We start from the raw sequence: 17,086 nt of genomic DNA, 5'->3' as shown, positions 1-17,086 counted from the left end.
AAAAAAAAATTTTTTTTTGAGTGGGGGGGGCAATGTATTTGCAGTCAATAACTATTCCTAAGATTTTGTATTTTTTCTGCAATGAAGAGGAGAGTTCAAGCCAAAATAAGAAGACAAATTACTTCCTACCAGTCTTCCATCTCGACCAAATAAATCAAGAAAAGATGAAATGAAATCACGAGATTTCTCTTCCCATTTCTGAATGAGTTCATTACGCTTTCCTTCTATGTTTTCTACCAGCATCTTGCCTTTATCACGTAAAGCATCCATCTTATTCTGGAACAAGAATTTCTTCTCCTATAAAAAAGAAATCAAAGTCAGATTGTGTGTTAAATTGGTAAATCCTGGTCTATTTAAAAAAATTTTACACATTGACACAAACGACTCGTTTAGACATAACTTTATTTAATAAAACTGCACATAAAATAAACAATAAAGTAATGATATTTATAATAGCGTACAGAGCATGAAACAGTTATGAGCGTTCAGTGTATGAAACAGTTTTAAGAGATGAAAGAAAGAAACTCACAAGAACGAGGAATAAAACTCTCAGTAAAGAAAAAAGTAGGTCAAAGATGTTTATAGCAGTCTATAAAACGAACCAAAGCTAAGTTATTACAAAGTAAAGTAAATGTAAAGTCGTAATGAAGGCAAACATAGCTGAATATGCAGAAATGTCTGAGTGTATGTTCACAAAGTGATAAACAAAGGATTTTGAATGAACTGTGCATGCGTATTTTAGACTAAAATATGTCGAGAAAGCTCAAAGAAACTGTATTTAGTGTAATATAAATTTTCTTTTTTATGAAATTACACATGGGTTAATTGCTTTTATGTGAAATACTTTGCAAATAAAAAACTAAAGTTGAAATCAAAGCCAGTCATCATGTGATAACAAGAACATTGTGCCATCATGCAACATACTCTTCATATTAAAAAGTTCGAATAAGCAAAAAATGGGTAAGATGATTCTGAATGGAAAAGCCAATATTCAATCCAGACTCCTCAGACAAAGGCCTTTCTAACAATATGAGATTTGTAGCGTTTCATCATGAAATGTGCAAGAAAAGTTCAGAACAAACAAATGCAAGGGTATTATTTATATAGATGATATAAACAAGAAAAAGAAAAATTATCATAACCATACAAAATCGGTTTTCTCTGTATAGAGTATTTTACTTGCATTAAAGCTTGGATCTTTAAAACATTTTAAGTTACATAACATTTGCCACATATAGCAGATGCAAGAATCACTTACTCTGTAGTGATTCTTGTTTGTAGTCACCAAAGGTCACAACAAAATACAACCTTTAATAATTATAGAATATTATTAAAAAAAATATTCTCACTTGTTTACTCTACTTCAAGAAAATAAATCAATTTACAGAACTTACGTTCAAGAAAGAGATATTCATTTCCTTAGCAGAATAACCTCGGGCAAGGTTTCTTCGCACATATAGATCATAATCTTTCACTATCCTAGAAACCAAATCAGATGTAGATACACCTTCCGTGCGTTCAGTGACGAGGAACATGCCTTTGGCTTTGATCTCTTTATAAACATCATCATGCCCCCCTATTGTGTAAGGCAAGTCATCATGGGCAACAAAATCAATCTGAATAAGACATCCCAAGACACTCAGCAGTTTATTGCAATTCAAACACAGTAATTTAAATGTCTAGTATTTTTGAAAAAAAAGATCATTTTATTCCTTGTTTCTTTCAACATTTGACAAATCAAATACTAACTGCTTAAAGAAATTTAAGTATTACTATATCATTAAAAATAAATATATTAAAACAATATATTTTTGAAATGTAATTAACCAAGTCAGAGCACTATTTTAATTAGGTATAAGGAGTTTTGAAATTTTAAAGCAATAGTTACTAAATAAAAAGTATAGATATCTAAATTTCTGTTCATAAGAAACAGTGCATCATTGAATTGGGGATTGGTACATAATTATGTTCACAGTAAAACCAAACAAGACAGTGCATTCTATCTTTACTGAAGTTATTATTAATCAATTATGGATCAGAGGTAGTAGTAGTTTTATCCTCTATCTAATAATTTCAGATCAGTGGCAATATTCACCAAAATGGTAAGAGTGAAAGATGTCAAGAAGGGAAGCACAATATTTAGTTAACCACCAGGACAACATCCACAAATTTTAAGGGTTTATTAAGTTAAATTTGGTTATAAACATTAATAGCTTTGGCTTTAGCTAAATAATATAACGTAGTCAGAGCTGTAGCAAAACATTTATCATCAAGAAAGTTTATATAAAAGTGAACAAAATACCTATGTAATAATATAGAGGTTGAAACTTGCACAACACTGGCACTCATTCTCCACAAAAAAAAAAAGGTTTAATATATGAATAAAGATGTGATGTTGAAGTCAGTGCAAGAAAAAAAAATCACTTTATAGTTATTTAAATAAAACAAAACGAAAGTAAAAATTTGAAATAAACTTTACTTAAGGATAAACCACAAAAGAAAAAAAACAACAATCGATTATGCCCAATTAGCAGCTATGGAAGTGCTAAGATGATAAAGGGGCTTTCACAGTAAGTCTTGGCTCTCTTGTATCTAAGATGAAACATTTTACTTTAATCTTAAAGTGTCAAAACTGGGTTCACAACACACATTCTATCTGTGGATGATCAACTAAAAATAAGTACCAAAATGCTGAAATATCAGTGCTTCATGAGATGGTCACAAGGTAGTCCTCTACAAACAAGGTGAAATATAATACAATGCAACTATCCCATGAATAAAATAAGAGATATTTTACCAGACAGTCTAAAGAAAGTAATAACTCTGGCTAAAATTAGCATTAACTCAATTATATTTTACTTGTTCTGAATCAGAAACTACAAAAATTAATATATATACACACACACACACTATCATAAACTATTTCTTTAATGTCGTAATTTGTATGTTTGTTACAAGGAGCTGAGAGTCATAATGATGACATTAAGATCAAAAGGTTAACAAGATTGACCTAGAACACCAAGAAAGTTGCACAAATTTGACATCAAGTTTATAGTAAATTCAATGGTAGATTATAAATACAAGACCATTGTGAAGTTATTCTTAGCTGATACAGTAAATCAGTCAATTTGTTTTTGTTTCAGCCATGAAGTGGTACAACTTTACTTTCTATGTCAGTTAGAATCATTTGAAAATGTGGCGTACAGTAAAGTGAAGTCAGTTTGTAAGAAACTTTAAATAAGGAAAAAACTTATTTGTTATCTTTTACATAGATTGGACTATGAATTATTTTCACCAGTTAATCTAAAATAACTTGCTAACAAAAAACTAATTTACAACAGTAGTGTCAGAAGTGGGTTTATTTGGGTGAAACTAAAATGGGATATGGGCATAACTTCAACTTTCATTCAAGATCACCACAAGAGAACACAGTGAAATGGAGAACATGCTAGACATGAAAAAAGAAACAGAATGAGACAGGAAGACAAGATAGAACGTGATAGAATATAAGAATAAAGAAACAGAAAACTGAAAGAAGAATAGGAAGAATGAGACAGAAAATTAGAAAAAAAGGATAAAAAATTAAAAGACCAGGAAAAGTGTGACAAAAAAATTAGAAGAATTTGACAAGAATTTAAGGAAGTCTTCACTGACCTCATTTGCATATCTTTGTTTGTTGAACAACTGAATTTTTTTTACTCGTCAGTTATATTTTGATAGTTGGGTATGTGATTATGAGATGTTTTTCCTATTAAATAATTTAGTGCCTCTAATGTAACCATTCAATTTCGAACATGACATTTTTAGAATCAAAATTAGTTAAATCTTTTGTTGATATTACTTATATAAACATAAACAAAATTAATCCACTGCAGTGAGACCTCTCTATACAATCTTTTATGTTGTTAGCAATAACTCATCAACCGGACATTATAAATTTAGTACTTCGAGGAAGAAGTTGAGGATAACCATACACTTAATTTTTATTATATCAGGGACTTTAAACATGGTTTAACCCTGGGAGTTCTAACTTGTATGTGTATTATTTGTTAAACATGTTTTTTTTAAAACTGTTTATGTACAAAATTGCTCACTAGGTCCCTAACTGTTGGTTCAATGCAAGATCACTTATTACACAAATATTTTAACAGAAATATCATCAATATTGCATTTAACAATTAGTACCAATAATTACTGCTGTTGTTTCTTATGTATTTTACAAAGAAAATGAAAATTTACACAAATCTTTTAACAGCCAAACACAAAATTACTCAATCAGATGCAATAAGTGGTAGTGAACAATATGTAAACAAGTTAACTTGAGAGTTATATGAAGTATAATGAAACTCCTCAAGTTTACACTGAGAATAAGAAAACATCTGACCAACTCTCAGTTATAAAAATCCTACTTGCATTTTTCAAGTATTTCAGCTGGATTTAGAAATTATGGGAATTTCAGTGAAAAGACAGCACAATAAATTCTTTAATTTACTTTTTTAATACCATTTTTAAAACTTATGTTTATTCAGGTTCTGAGTATCCACAGAGATAGTGTCGGTAAATGCAGGAACACCAGATTTCCACAGTTTATCCAGAATATTTGTAAGCACAGTGAACAAGTTTTGTAGGGTGGGAACATTCAATTATTTACAGGTTCATTTTTTCCACATATTCAGACAAAGCTATAGAAGGGTTAATTGCATTAGCTGTCCCTGGTTTTGAATTGATAGGCTAGAAGAAAGGGTATTAAATCAACAACATTCACTGCCAATTCTTAGGCTATTCTAATTGAGTTTTGTTTTGAATTTCGCGCAAAGCTACACGAGGGCTATCTGCGCTAGCTGTCCCTAATTTAGCAGTGTAAGACTAGAGGGAAGGCAGCTAGTCATCACCACCAACCCCTGGGCTACTCTTTTATCAAAAAATAGTGGGATTGGCCATCATTTTATAACACCAACACTGCTGAAAGAGTGAGCATGTTTTGTAGGGCATGGATTCGAACCTGCAACCCACAGAATGCGAGTCGAATTTCACCATCAGCCTTATAATACACTCATGGATCCAAAGAGTGGAACATTATTTTGCAACAAAAGGATACAAAACATGGACCCTTGGATTCATAATCTAGGTACACTAATTACTAGACCACACATAGCAGAATACACATTTGTTGGAAAACTTAACTTTCCACATTCCAATCATATCCTTTCTTGTACTTGTTTACATTGAAATTACAGATAGAGAGAATCTTGTCTCACGTTCATAGCCATTGTAACATCAGCTGTAAAAAATGTCTGTTGTTTTGGATTTCAAGGCCTAACTTCGCAATTTCAAATTGTATTAAATGTTTAAAATAAATGAGGTAATTACAAAATATCCATCACCTTAGATCAGTAGCATGTATACTTTTTTATGGCATGCCCTCCCTCTACTGAACATGCATTTTGATGAGCACTAAGTATAACTTATTTGTGGATGTACTGTACATGTCATCTTATATGTTAATTGTTGTTACTATATTACTTAATAGTAGTAAGGTAGTTTTTGAAACTTCTTTATTTTTAAATTTGTACTTTCCAGATATAAATTGTATATATATATTTGTATAATTGTATATATATATATTAAAAGTTATACTACGGAAACTAATGGTTACAATGTTAGTCATTACCTGACCCGTATGGAAAGAGTTAAGACTATATCAACTGTACTGATAATAACAAATTATAATAAGTATAGTTTCGACTATTTTCAGTTAACTTACCTTATGTTTTTGTAGAAAATCATTATCAATTACCCACGGACAATCTCTGACCACTTCGTCAACATAACGGCAGTGAGAAACAGCTTCATATCTCTCATCATCTGTCATGACAGTTTTCCCCTTGTTCTCATGTGTCATTGTATCGCTATTAACTGAAGTAAAATATGCAAAAACACATTCAAGTCACAAACCAATCATTAACCTGTGTCACATGTTTAAGATAATTAAAATAACAAAATGATATAAGTCAAAAACATGTAAAAATCACGTGACTGTTGACTTACATCATACACTGCAATTTAAGCCTACACAAGATGACTGCACAAAACATAAATAGGAAACTTGTACATTATTATTAATAGAAGTTATGTGTGTATAATTGAATAAGTGTCTAATGATATGATATGTCTCGTAACAGACACCTCCGTCTGAAGGGGAAAAAACAACGCTAACTTAATTCCACAAACTTTAGTCACTATGGGTAAAAACTGATGTTTCCAATTAGACAAGAAACATTAGACTTAAAACATTCTATACAGGATATCAAGTGAGTGGGTTGATGGAAAGACATCACGAGAGATGAACATCAGTTAATCAATTCAGAAATCCAGTAGCAGGTGAAAGTCCAATGTCCTAATGCACATCATGTCTAGTCTGTTTATTTCTTAGCTTGAACTCAGTTCGTAATTAAATTCAGACATACTTCACAATTTATCATGTCAATCCTCCCATTACAAAGTGGATCTACTTAACACTTTTTTTGGGGAAATCACTTTAACCTGAGAATACCACAGTGCGAATCAAAGTTTCAATTTAATAACAAATACTTGTATAAATAAGAAAATTTCACCTGCTAGAGCTGACAAGTACTTAACAATAGATATAAATTTCAAAATAATTTCCAGGTGACAGTATGGCAAGTTCTTGAACATATTTTAAACACATAATTTGTATGATCAGTAACTTTTGTAATTACCATATTAATTAAATTAACTTACCCCCTACAATAAGATAAGTGTTTGGGAAAGCACTTTTAGCCTGCATAAGCTGTCTTGCATGACCTTGATGAAAGAGATCGTAGATTCCATCAGCATAAACTCTAATTTTTCTTGGCACTGAAAAATACAATAATAAACATCTAAAGCATGCAGCTATAGAGAAAAAATATTGTGTTAAGTTCAGAAATAGTGTATTCACATAGTACACTTACCAACTCCACTTTTAGCCATTTCCATGGTAATTTTAATGGAATAGTTGCAGTTTCGTCTCTCCCTTATAGCCTCAGGCTCATTACTGAATGGAGCTGGTCGACAGCATCTCTAGACAAAGTAAAGATGCTTCTAAAGATCCACTCCAATCCATCTCAACAAACAGTTTATGGAGAAAGCAATGTTTATAAATCTTTGCAACAAGAGTTATTTACATGTTGAAATAAACATGAATTTTGACAATGAAAAGTTGATACGTGTATGTGTAAGTCCAACAATTTACACTTGAAATTTTTTAATTTGAAGAAACAGTTTTATAGTAATGAAACACTATATATAGTTTCACAAAATAAATGTGTATTTTCCCATCATTTTCCTTAGTTATACATAAAAAAACAATGTGTAAACTGCTATCACACACATAATATAATGAACCAAACTGTTCACCTTCTGTTTTATAGTAATGAAACACTATATATATAGTTTCACAAAATAAATGTGTATTTTTCCCATCATTTTCCTTAGTTATACATAAAAAACACAATGTGTAAACTGCTATCACACACATACATAGTATAATGAACCAAACTGTTCACCTTCTGTTACCCAAATATGTGAAATTAGTAAATTTTCATGACCACATGCAGTGTCAGAAATTACTCAATTTTTGTTTTACATAGATCTACGTTTTCCCCCATCATTGTTGGTAGATCCAAGCTTACCAAAAATGAGTTGAGCTCAGGTTGAGGTTCCAACACATCACACTTATTTGACACTACATTCAATTATAATAACCACAATACAGCAGTACAGTTTCTCTACAAATGTACAGATTTAGCATTTTCCACAAAAATGAATTACCGAAATAAATTAATTTTTCACCTAACAAAGAAAAAAAAAAAGAATATACTTCTTACTGTAATTCAGTATCCAATATCAGTGCTTCAGATAGCTAGCATATCCTTGTAAAATATGCATCATTCTTTGATAGATATTTGTCATTTTTCTATTTTATATCAGTTATGGATGTACTATCACTAATATACTACAACATGAATTGGTGTACCTACTGGTTGCAAACTGTGAAAATGGTTGTTTCTCCACACAGACACGTGCATCATGCTTAAAAAGAATGCAAACCACAACTAACAGTGTAATGATACATGCCACCATCGATAGATTACTATTATGAAAATCCCAATAGTAACGCATCAATGGAAAATTTTATAATTCTTCAAACTGCCAATACTACCCTTAACTATTTATGTTTTTGATAGTTTGTAAACTTGATTACTTTTGTATTACTTAAACCATTTCTCAGTAAGTTCCCTTTGTTTTAGACTGGTTTTACGGTCTCTTCTCACCTGTAAGCCTAAAATGAGCATATCACATCTGCCATTAGCAGTGTTGCTCATACAACTGGAGAATTAACCATTACTATAATTCTGAATTTACTATGTGTATATTTACAAAAAATGGCAGTCTTTTAGTAAATGTTAAAAATATGTTGTATACAAAAAAAATTAAAGTATCTACATGAAATGTGAATTTCATGAGTGATACTCATTTTCATTTTAAAGGTTTCAGTTGCGTAATCTCTAGAACCACTTAAATAAACATTGGATTTTTTTTTGGTAACATTGTATATTGTATCTGTATATTTCTTTATACAAACAACACATACCTGAACTTTCTATTTTTGATGAAGATCTAACAGATGGGCTATTACTTATTACTGAACCAAATAAACTCACCCAACTTTCAAATGACACTAGTAAAAAAACACTGAAACTGAAGTGATGCCCATGCTGAACAAAAATTATTTTGTACAAAATGAACAATCTAGGTTCAAAGGCATATTGGAAGGCACTTATAAAAACTCAAAACTGAGCATTTGTGTAAAATAATGGTGATCAATTTCCTAACATCCTAAAATTCTATCAAATAACTTTATGCTTTGTGTAACAAGCACTAATTGCAAAAGAGCATTTTCTGTACAAAACAGGCCCAAGACAAAATTTCAGATGTTCTTTGAAGGCTGAAAAGATAGAATGTTTAATGAGAATTGTAATGTTAGGCCCAGAAATTCCATTGTATGATCCCAGTTCTGCAATTAAAATGTGGGACAGTGCTGAGAACGGAAGAAAAGCAAGGCTTTCACAATCATTCAAATAGAGAATTAAGAAGATTAAAAATATATAAATGTGTTTTTCTAGTATTTTCTTGAGGCCAAATACACAACAAGATAATATAGATACATTTATAATATAAATGATTCATTCACTACATAAACCAGAATACAGATGTTTGTCCACGATACTATATTACTGACCGCCTACAGCAGATACAGAGGCAAAGTTTGATCAGTACTATATTAATCAAATCATGGCCAAAATTACATGGAACACTGCAACATTACTTAATTTTTTTCTTGATGGGTTAAGTTTAACTTTCCCTTCCATCACTCCTATCCTAACTATTAGATTGCTAATAATCATTCTGAACTTATACACCTTCTCTATTTCAAGATATTTTCATGTTATCGAGACTAACAAGTTCTTTAATACCCACATATGGAACATAAATATCACTAATTATCATATGCTGTTACAATAGGATGATATAAAAAAAACATGGGTCAGAAGGCCATTGAAGTTACCCTTCAACAACTAAGACATCAAAACCAAACTAAATATGGCCTTTACATCTACATACTCATCCACATAAAATAATTCAAACTGAAAACATCCATCACCTATATAGGCTTGTCCATTTTCAAGCAAATCATTTTATTTGTTAAAAAAAAACTGTCAATAATCAAGTCTATGTTTGAAATTTCAAAGCTTAAACCTATTAATTCTGTATTTTTGCATATAAGTTTGTATTCCCAGCTTTTACATTCCGTCACTCAAGCACAGCAGCTATTAAGACCGTCAAAACACTTGAACAACTAAATCAAGCCCTCTCTGAAATATAAAAACAAGACCAAAACTCTTCAAAGATCTTTAGTTTAACTTATGTAAACCCATTAATATTCTTACAGTTCTGCTTTGCAATCTTTCCAAGAGATTAGTCACTTACTTCTAACAAAGAGGCTAAAACTCGTTAATTAACCCTTTCACTGCACAATTAATTTTCAGGATGATTCCCAAATAGTGTCAATTATTCACCAAAAAATAAAAGTATGAATTTGACCCTTTGTATTACTTGTTCAGTATTGAAAGAATCTGAATTTTCTATTTCTGACAGTAATATTCCTTGAAAACCACATGGGATAGTGAAAAATAATAATTTAAACAAAAAATTGAGGAAAATTAAAAGAAAAGTGTTCTCCAGTAAATGGCATAAATATAGGCAAAACTAAGTCAATAAGAGGCCGAAATCTTTACAAATTATAAAACAAATTATTTAGATAAGAATATCCAAGATATAAAGAAGCTGTCTTTATATAGATTCTATGTGTGTTCCTGTAAAGTTGGCAATTTCATAGTGAGGCATATAAACGTCCAGGTTTCACGGCATAGAACACGGATGGCATCATCACGCATGCGGGTTTGGTGACTGTTTGAAGCAAGGGGGATATTACTGTACGTCACAGTAGAGGGAAGCTTTTTTTGGTAGCCGTAGAGTAAGTCCAAATTTTTGTGGGTATAAATGCTTATTTGGATATATCCAAACTACGCAGCAAAAGGGTTAATCTCATATGGGGCTACGATAATATTTTTACTCTTGAATTCAATATTCTTATGAAAAGAACCCAAAAATATATACTGTACATGTTTTCACACAAGAGCTTTACAGCTTTCTCAACAATCTCACCTGAATTTTCTTTTGCCAATATACCAGTACTCCTTTCCCTTAGGAAGTTCTTCCCAAATTATCTTGTACTTTTTGAACCTGAATAACAAAATTTGATGCCTTACACTACAAATTGTCTTTAATAAGCAATACAGATATAGTTTAAAAAAAATAGACTCAGTACTAAGTTAGAAGTTTAGTTCACTTTGGTTTCAACCTGGAATATACATGGAATAATAACCCAATAATACAGAAGTAAGGTCAGGTCAAATAAGTGAGCTAAACATGCACACGTATATGGAGACAAAAAAACATGGTAAAAACTTACTGGTAGAGAACTATAGGCAGAAACAAGAAGATGATTTAGAGAATCAGTTTGTGAGCTAGAGTCTTCATTAGCTTCTTCATGAGTTCGCTTCCTTTTTCCAAAACTAGCCATCACCAGCTTTTTAATGTAACACCTAAAAACTAAAATATGCCTTTGGCTTTAGAGTGTTTCTCAATAAATCCATAAAATGTCATATTTAAATAATAGATTTTCACTAAATTCCCTTGATTTTTTGGAAACAAATCCACTAGTTGACAGACTATTACAATGACATGGACAAGTTCTGTACTATTTCATTGCAAGATGTTAAAAAAATCTACCCTGTCCAGATATTGAATGAGGAACTACTGAATCACTTTAATATTATGAAACCAGTGATCTCCCAAATTAGCTGTTGTACCTAGTCAGATAGATCTCTGTCTGACTGTCATGAATATTTCAAGTCTGTGATTGAAGGTAAAGTTACAGCTTAACACCCTGTTATAATATGAAATCGATACTTGTAATATCCTTTACAGTTAATACATTAAAACTCGTACTAATGCTTTGATATACATGTACATAAAATTTTAAGTATAACTATCTTTATTACTACATGAATCTTTTCTACTCTCCATATAATCTTCTTACAAACAGTGAAACTACATTTGTTAAAAAAAAATCTTCTTTATTTTATAAAACTAATGTTATTCTAACACTGTGTTAAATATGTTGTTATACTCTATATAGTCCTAATAAAAACTGTTCAGGATGTTATGGGACTCTCACTCTAAACTACAAATCCCTATGGCTATTGCCTTTTTTGCTATAACTTCACCACTATTTATTAGTATGGACATCAATGATGATAACCAGGTTTATGTTTATTGTAATATTATTCTAATCTCAAACCTTTTTTTCTTTTTCTTCTTGGTTCTCTCGCACAGCTTAGACAATTTATGTTCTTTGATCCTTATTTTACAGGTTTTATTTTTTCTCTGTTGGGAGAGTAATCTGTATTTTTACATCCTAAAGAACCTTGTAAAAGATATTTTGAGTACTAGTACTAGATAGGGATCCTTAGCATTAGGTACCTATTGTGATCATACACTGGTGATATATTTCCTGAATATCCTTTCTTTATGAATGAGACATGTGATCTTTAATCTTTTCCTTTGTTATTTCTTTTCTATTGAATTTTTAGTATATTACCAAGATTACCCATTGTCTCTTAATGTTCTTGTAATGTCTTATATCCCTGTTGGATCATTTTATACTGCTGTTTGGTTAAAAGTCTGCTGTTTTAGCTTCTTGCATATTTTAGTAATAAAGCAATTTTTGTGATCATTACATCCAGCAAGGAAAGTCTACCTAATTTTTTGTTTTTTTAGGTATACTGGATGCAATTATAATGCAAATGAGTCATTTATGTATTTGAGTTATGTTTTTGGTGTAGGGCTTTTAAAACTGAATTTTACACCAACTCATCAAGCATTAAAATAGACCTTTGCAAGCACACTTTGTGGTAGATCAGTGGGCATATGCCCAAGGATTCTAAGGTTACTCCTATTTTCAAAGAGGTGAGAGGAGTTGGTCTGGAAATCATAGACCAATTTGTGTTATTTCTGTAGTTTTTCTAGAGAGTCTGATAAAAGAATTTTCTCAAAATGATCTACTGAAATATGATATAAAAGAAAATCAACATGGATTCACTAAAGGGAAATCTTTTCTTACTAACTTAATTTTGTTCAGGATGTTACTTATCATCTGAATGATGAAAAGGGTGTGAACTTATCTGGATGATGCAAAGGAATGGAAATGGTGTACTTAGATTTTCAAAAAGCTTTTGATAAGATACCATTAGTGGGGAGTTGAGGAAAGACTAGTAAGTTGTACTGTTAGGTGGTTGGATAAAAGAAAGCAAAAAGTTATGAAAGGAATGCAGTCAAACTGGACTCCTGTTACAATTTCAGTGCTTTTTTGGTGCTACTATAGTGTGCGGTCTACCGGGACTTTTACACTATAGCGTGCAGTCTACCGAGACTTTTACACTATAAACAAAGCATATAAAGATGTTGAATAATAGCAGTCTATCTGGAGTATTTACACTGCTAAATAATTTATATTAATGACACTGATATGAACAAACTTAGTAAATTTGTAAAGTTTGCAGGTGACATTATACATTTGTGTAATTCTAGCTGTACCGAGAATACAGAAGTATTCAGAATGACTTTGATCAATTCGTTAGTTACACAAGTATTTGGCAAATGACCCTTAGTTATTTTAAGTGCAATATAATGCACCATAATTTTGATCACATTTGATATACATAGGAATCCACTCAATGGCACAAATGATTAAAACAACTTTGGCACAGTGGTGAACAAGTCAATCAAACCATTAAATCAGTGTTCTGTTCTTAGTAACAATGCTAAAAGAATTTTAGGATTTGTTCATAGATACACTGATTATAACTCAAAAGAGGTAATAATCTCTCTACATAAATTACCAATTAGAATTCACTTGGAATACCGTATACGTATTATCTGGTCTCATTATCTAAGAGCAGATGTAGACTTATTGGAAAGAGTTCAGGAAGGCTATTAGGATGATTTCAAGGATGGAAGGGTTATATTATAGGGTCAAGATCTCTTAAATTATTTTATCTTGAGAAAAGAAGATGATCTTATTGAAGTTTGCAAGATTATCTTTGAAATAAATAGGCTAAAGACCTATGATTTTGTTGTGCTATATTCTGAGGACAATAGGATGACAAAGTTTAAGATTTGGAAGACAGGCTCTAGTAAAGAGGTTTTATTTCTCAAACAGAATGATTGATTTATGGAATGAGTTGCCATCACTGGCATTAGCATTAGTGAAGGCTGGCACTTAAAAAGAGTATAAAATGAGAAAACAATAATTTCCTGAAAAAATAAAGGGTAGGTTTACATTTTTGTCTCAAAGGTAACCATACATGTAGATACAGCCTTAAAAAAAAAGAACAAAATAGTCTCTTGTTGGTCTATTTCCATTTGTAAATGGACCAATACATTATACAGAAATCACATACAATACCTGTCAAGTTTATACTGGCCATATAAAGGATGTCTGGTGTAAATATATAACTACAAGACACTAGTTGCACCAATTATACTGTACTATCAGTGTACTCTTTTCATCAGGTACATAACAAGATGGTCAGGATGTTTATTTATTGATAGTGTAAATATATAACTACAAGACACTATTCGCACCAATTATACTGTACTATCAATGTACTCTTCTCACCAGGTACATAACAAGATGGTCAGGATGTTTATTTATTGATAGTGTAAATATATAACTACAAGACACTAGTTGCACCAATTATACTGTACTATCAATGTACTCTTCTCACCAGGTACATAACAAGATGGTCAGGATGTTTATTTATTGATAGTCCAAAAATAAGTCATCACTTATGTCTATATTTGAACAGTTGAAGACTAAGTAGAAGACCGATGAAACAACATGTACAAACACATTTTCTATTCTGAATATCAAAGCCATGTATTCAGGCTAGTGAGCATGGGAGGAAATTATGTCCATCTTTTAAATTTAAAAATAAAATAATTGAACCTTGGCTTAAGTGAAATTGTTTGGCTTCATTTAAATTTTTTTTAAATGCAACAATTTCATTTTAAAGCTTAATAAAATCAAGTCTTATACCTGATTAGATTAGACCTAACCTTTCAATAAAATATAAATATTATTAATAGTAATACAATAAAATCGACTGAATTAAATGTTCTTTATGCCAACAACCACTCCTAAAGTCTTATAAGTTATATTATAAGACTTTATAATTATAAATTATAATAGTTACATACATGTTACCCATATCTATTCCTAATCCTAGTTGTAATTAAAAAAGATTGAAGGTAGTTAACTTAAAATCACGTTTATCTATTTTTAATCTTTAAACCTTGGGTGTCCTGTAATGACCTATTTCAGCAAAGAAACCTTGTGAAGGCCTATTCATGGTAATAATTATGATAAATTTTAATAACTTCGACCTACGATATGGCAGTATTTAGTGTTAGTAATAGTATTACCTTACTAATAGTACTACTACTAACAATAATAATAGTGTGCAAGGACCTCGGCTATATGCGTAATGTAAAATTATTATTAGTTGTGCAGAGACGCATATCATCACGCTAAAACTTAATAGAAATTAGAAGTATTAATACAATTATTATTATTAACTTAATCCTGGTTATAAACTGAGTAATGCCGGATAGAACTTGCAGCTAAATCACTCATTGAGTCATTATTAAATTCACAGTCTTATCCCAAAATTAAAATACTATTTTAAAACTGAGAAATTTTTATCAATATTCATTATCGTAATGAAACTCACTATTTATTAGTTCTTATTAATACTATACTCGTCCGAAATATTAGCGATTAAAGTACCTACTAGTTATAACACTCAGCACAGGAAGACTAAATTAAATTTGGTTTATTTTCTATTTAAATAGTCTACGTCACCAACATACGCTTACGATCACAAACTTTACGTTTACTGGAATAACTTAAGGTGATGTAAACATCGTACCTTACGACACACAGTTATTCCGGTTTGAACTAACCTTTTTGAGGGGAATACTTATCTATTGGCTAAGGTCGACCACACGGTGGAGCCGATAAGTACAAATTGTATAAGAAATACTTTGTGCAGTGTAATAATAATACACGCATGATTAAAGAATCAATAAAACATACAGAAAACTCCCGACGAGTCTCGATGGGCTACGATTTTCATTCTTAAATGTTATTTTAGCGTTAGTTCTATTATTTACTTAATTCCAACATTACAGAATGACAAACGGAATTTCGTAATTTTTCTTTGGTTTTAAAGGTAAAGTATTTTGTAAGTGTGAAATATTTTATATACAACAAATTTCAAACGCAACTGAGTTTTTACCAATTGAATCACCAGAAGGCATTATTAAACTTGAAATGAAATGGCGTTGTTTTTACAAAATGTGCAGAAACAATTTTTCAAAAGGAATTGTGGCTGGAATGTTTAAGATGGGATAGTAATAATGTTGATATTGATATGTTGTGATAAATATAAGATCCAATATCAAACGCATTCATTCGTCACGAAACTATTTAAAACAAGCATCACAAAGCCCACATTTTTCTGTAAAACTCGGACATCCTGAGAGCTAAAGGAAAGCCTGGAGAATCCGGATAAAATCCGTATATTGACTTTAATATTGTCCTTTGTGCGTTAGAATTATGGTATTCTCGGATGAAATTATTTTCTCGCAAGAATTAAATAGATCCGTTTAATAACAGCAGAATTGAACAGGAAGTTTTAGAGTAATCTGAATTTGAAAGCTCGACTGAGTTTTAAAGTACATGACAAATAACTAAAACAATCTTTATTTGCGAAACAATAACAAAGGGTGCGTACTTACAGAGACAAATGGGCGGTTTCATCTACTTGATCAATAAATAAATTTGCAGGTTTTGTTCTCTCAAGGTAGATTTCAGTGGAACTAGACACATTGAAAAACAAGTAGAACGAAGCTAAGGGTGGAGATATCTATTTAGCAAGAAATCGCATATCTCTTTTCTTACGATAGCGTCACCACGTGGTTGGTCGTTCTCCCATTCATCGTCTGTAGTATATAGACATCACCCACTGAGTCAGAGAAGGATGTTGCAGTTGTTGGCCCTTTCAACACTGATACTACAACAGAGTCGATTTAACAATTAACTATCCAACAAAAGCTTCACCATTCTGGAGACCAGCTGTATTGCAGGTTTAAAGCACTGGTATGTTAGTTAAAACAAAACATTAAGGCATGTATAAAATTTCATTGTCCATGGTATCTCCTTACAACTACCACCAGTCAGCTAACTACCCTTTTAGCACGGGCTCGGTCTGTTGGACCAACCTCGTAACAATTTTGTGCTTGTTATAGTTTTAGTACTATAACTATTAAATTA

At 31.2% G+C, this 17,086-nt stretch overlaps 1 protein-coding gene across 5 annotated transcripts in view; it reads right to left on the bottom strand.

Annotated features, from left to right (window-relative positions):
- Nucleotides 1-15,827, bottom strand: part of LOC106467763 (choline-phosphate cytidylyltransferase B-like) — an 18,163-nt gene extending 2,336 nt beyond the window's left edge. The window contains exons 1-7 of one of the 5 annotated variants that reach the window (XM_022395953.1): nucleotides 15,715-15,827; nucleotides 11,099-11,238; nucleotides 6,975-7,083; nucleotides 6,763-6,879; nucleotides 5,765-5,916; nucleotides 1,395-1,616; nucleotides 130-297 (exon numbers count right to left, since the gene is read on the bottom strand). In XM_022395953.1, coding sequence (XP_022251661.1) covers nucleotides 130-297; nucleotides 1,395-1,616; nucleotides 5,765-5,916; nucleotides 6,763-6,879; nucleotides 6,975-7,083; nucleotides 11,099-11,209 — 879 coding nt within the window. In that variant the 5' untranslated portion in view covers nucleotides 11,210-11,238; nucleotides 15,715-15,827. The other 4 variants (XM_022395952.1, XM_022395955.1, XM_022395954.1 and 1 more) reach the window with 4 other exon arrangements.
- Between the last annotated feature and the right edge of the window lie 1,259 nt (nucleotides 15,828-17,086).

The sequence above is a fragment of the Limulus polyphemus genome, unplaced genomic scaffold (assembly GCF_000517525.1).
Source record: "Limulus polyphemus unplaced genomic scaffold, Limulus_polyphemus-2.1.2 Scaffold2732, whole genome shotgun sequence".
Classification (NCBI taxonomy): Eukaryota; Metazoa; Arthropoda; class Merostomata; order Xiphosura; family Limulidae; genus Limulus; species Limulus polyphemus.
The sequence above is the reverse complement of the archived record's forward strand: the minus strand, read 5'-3'. Positions and strand labels throughout refer to the sequence as shown.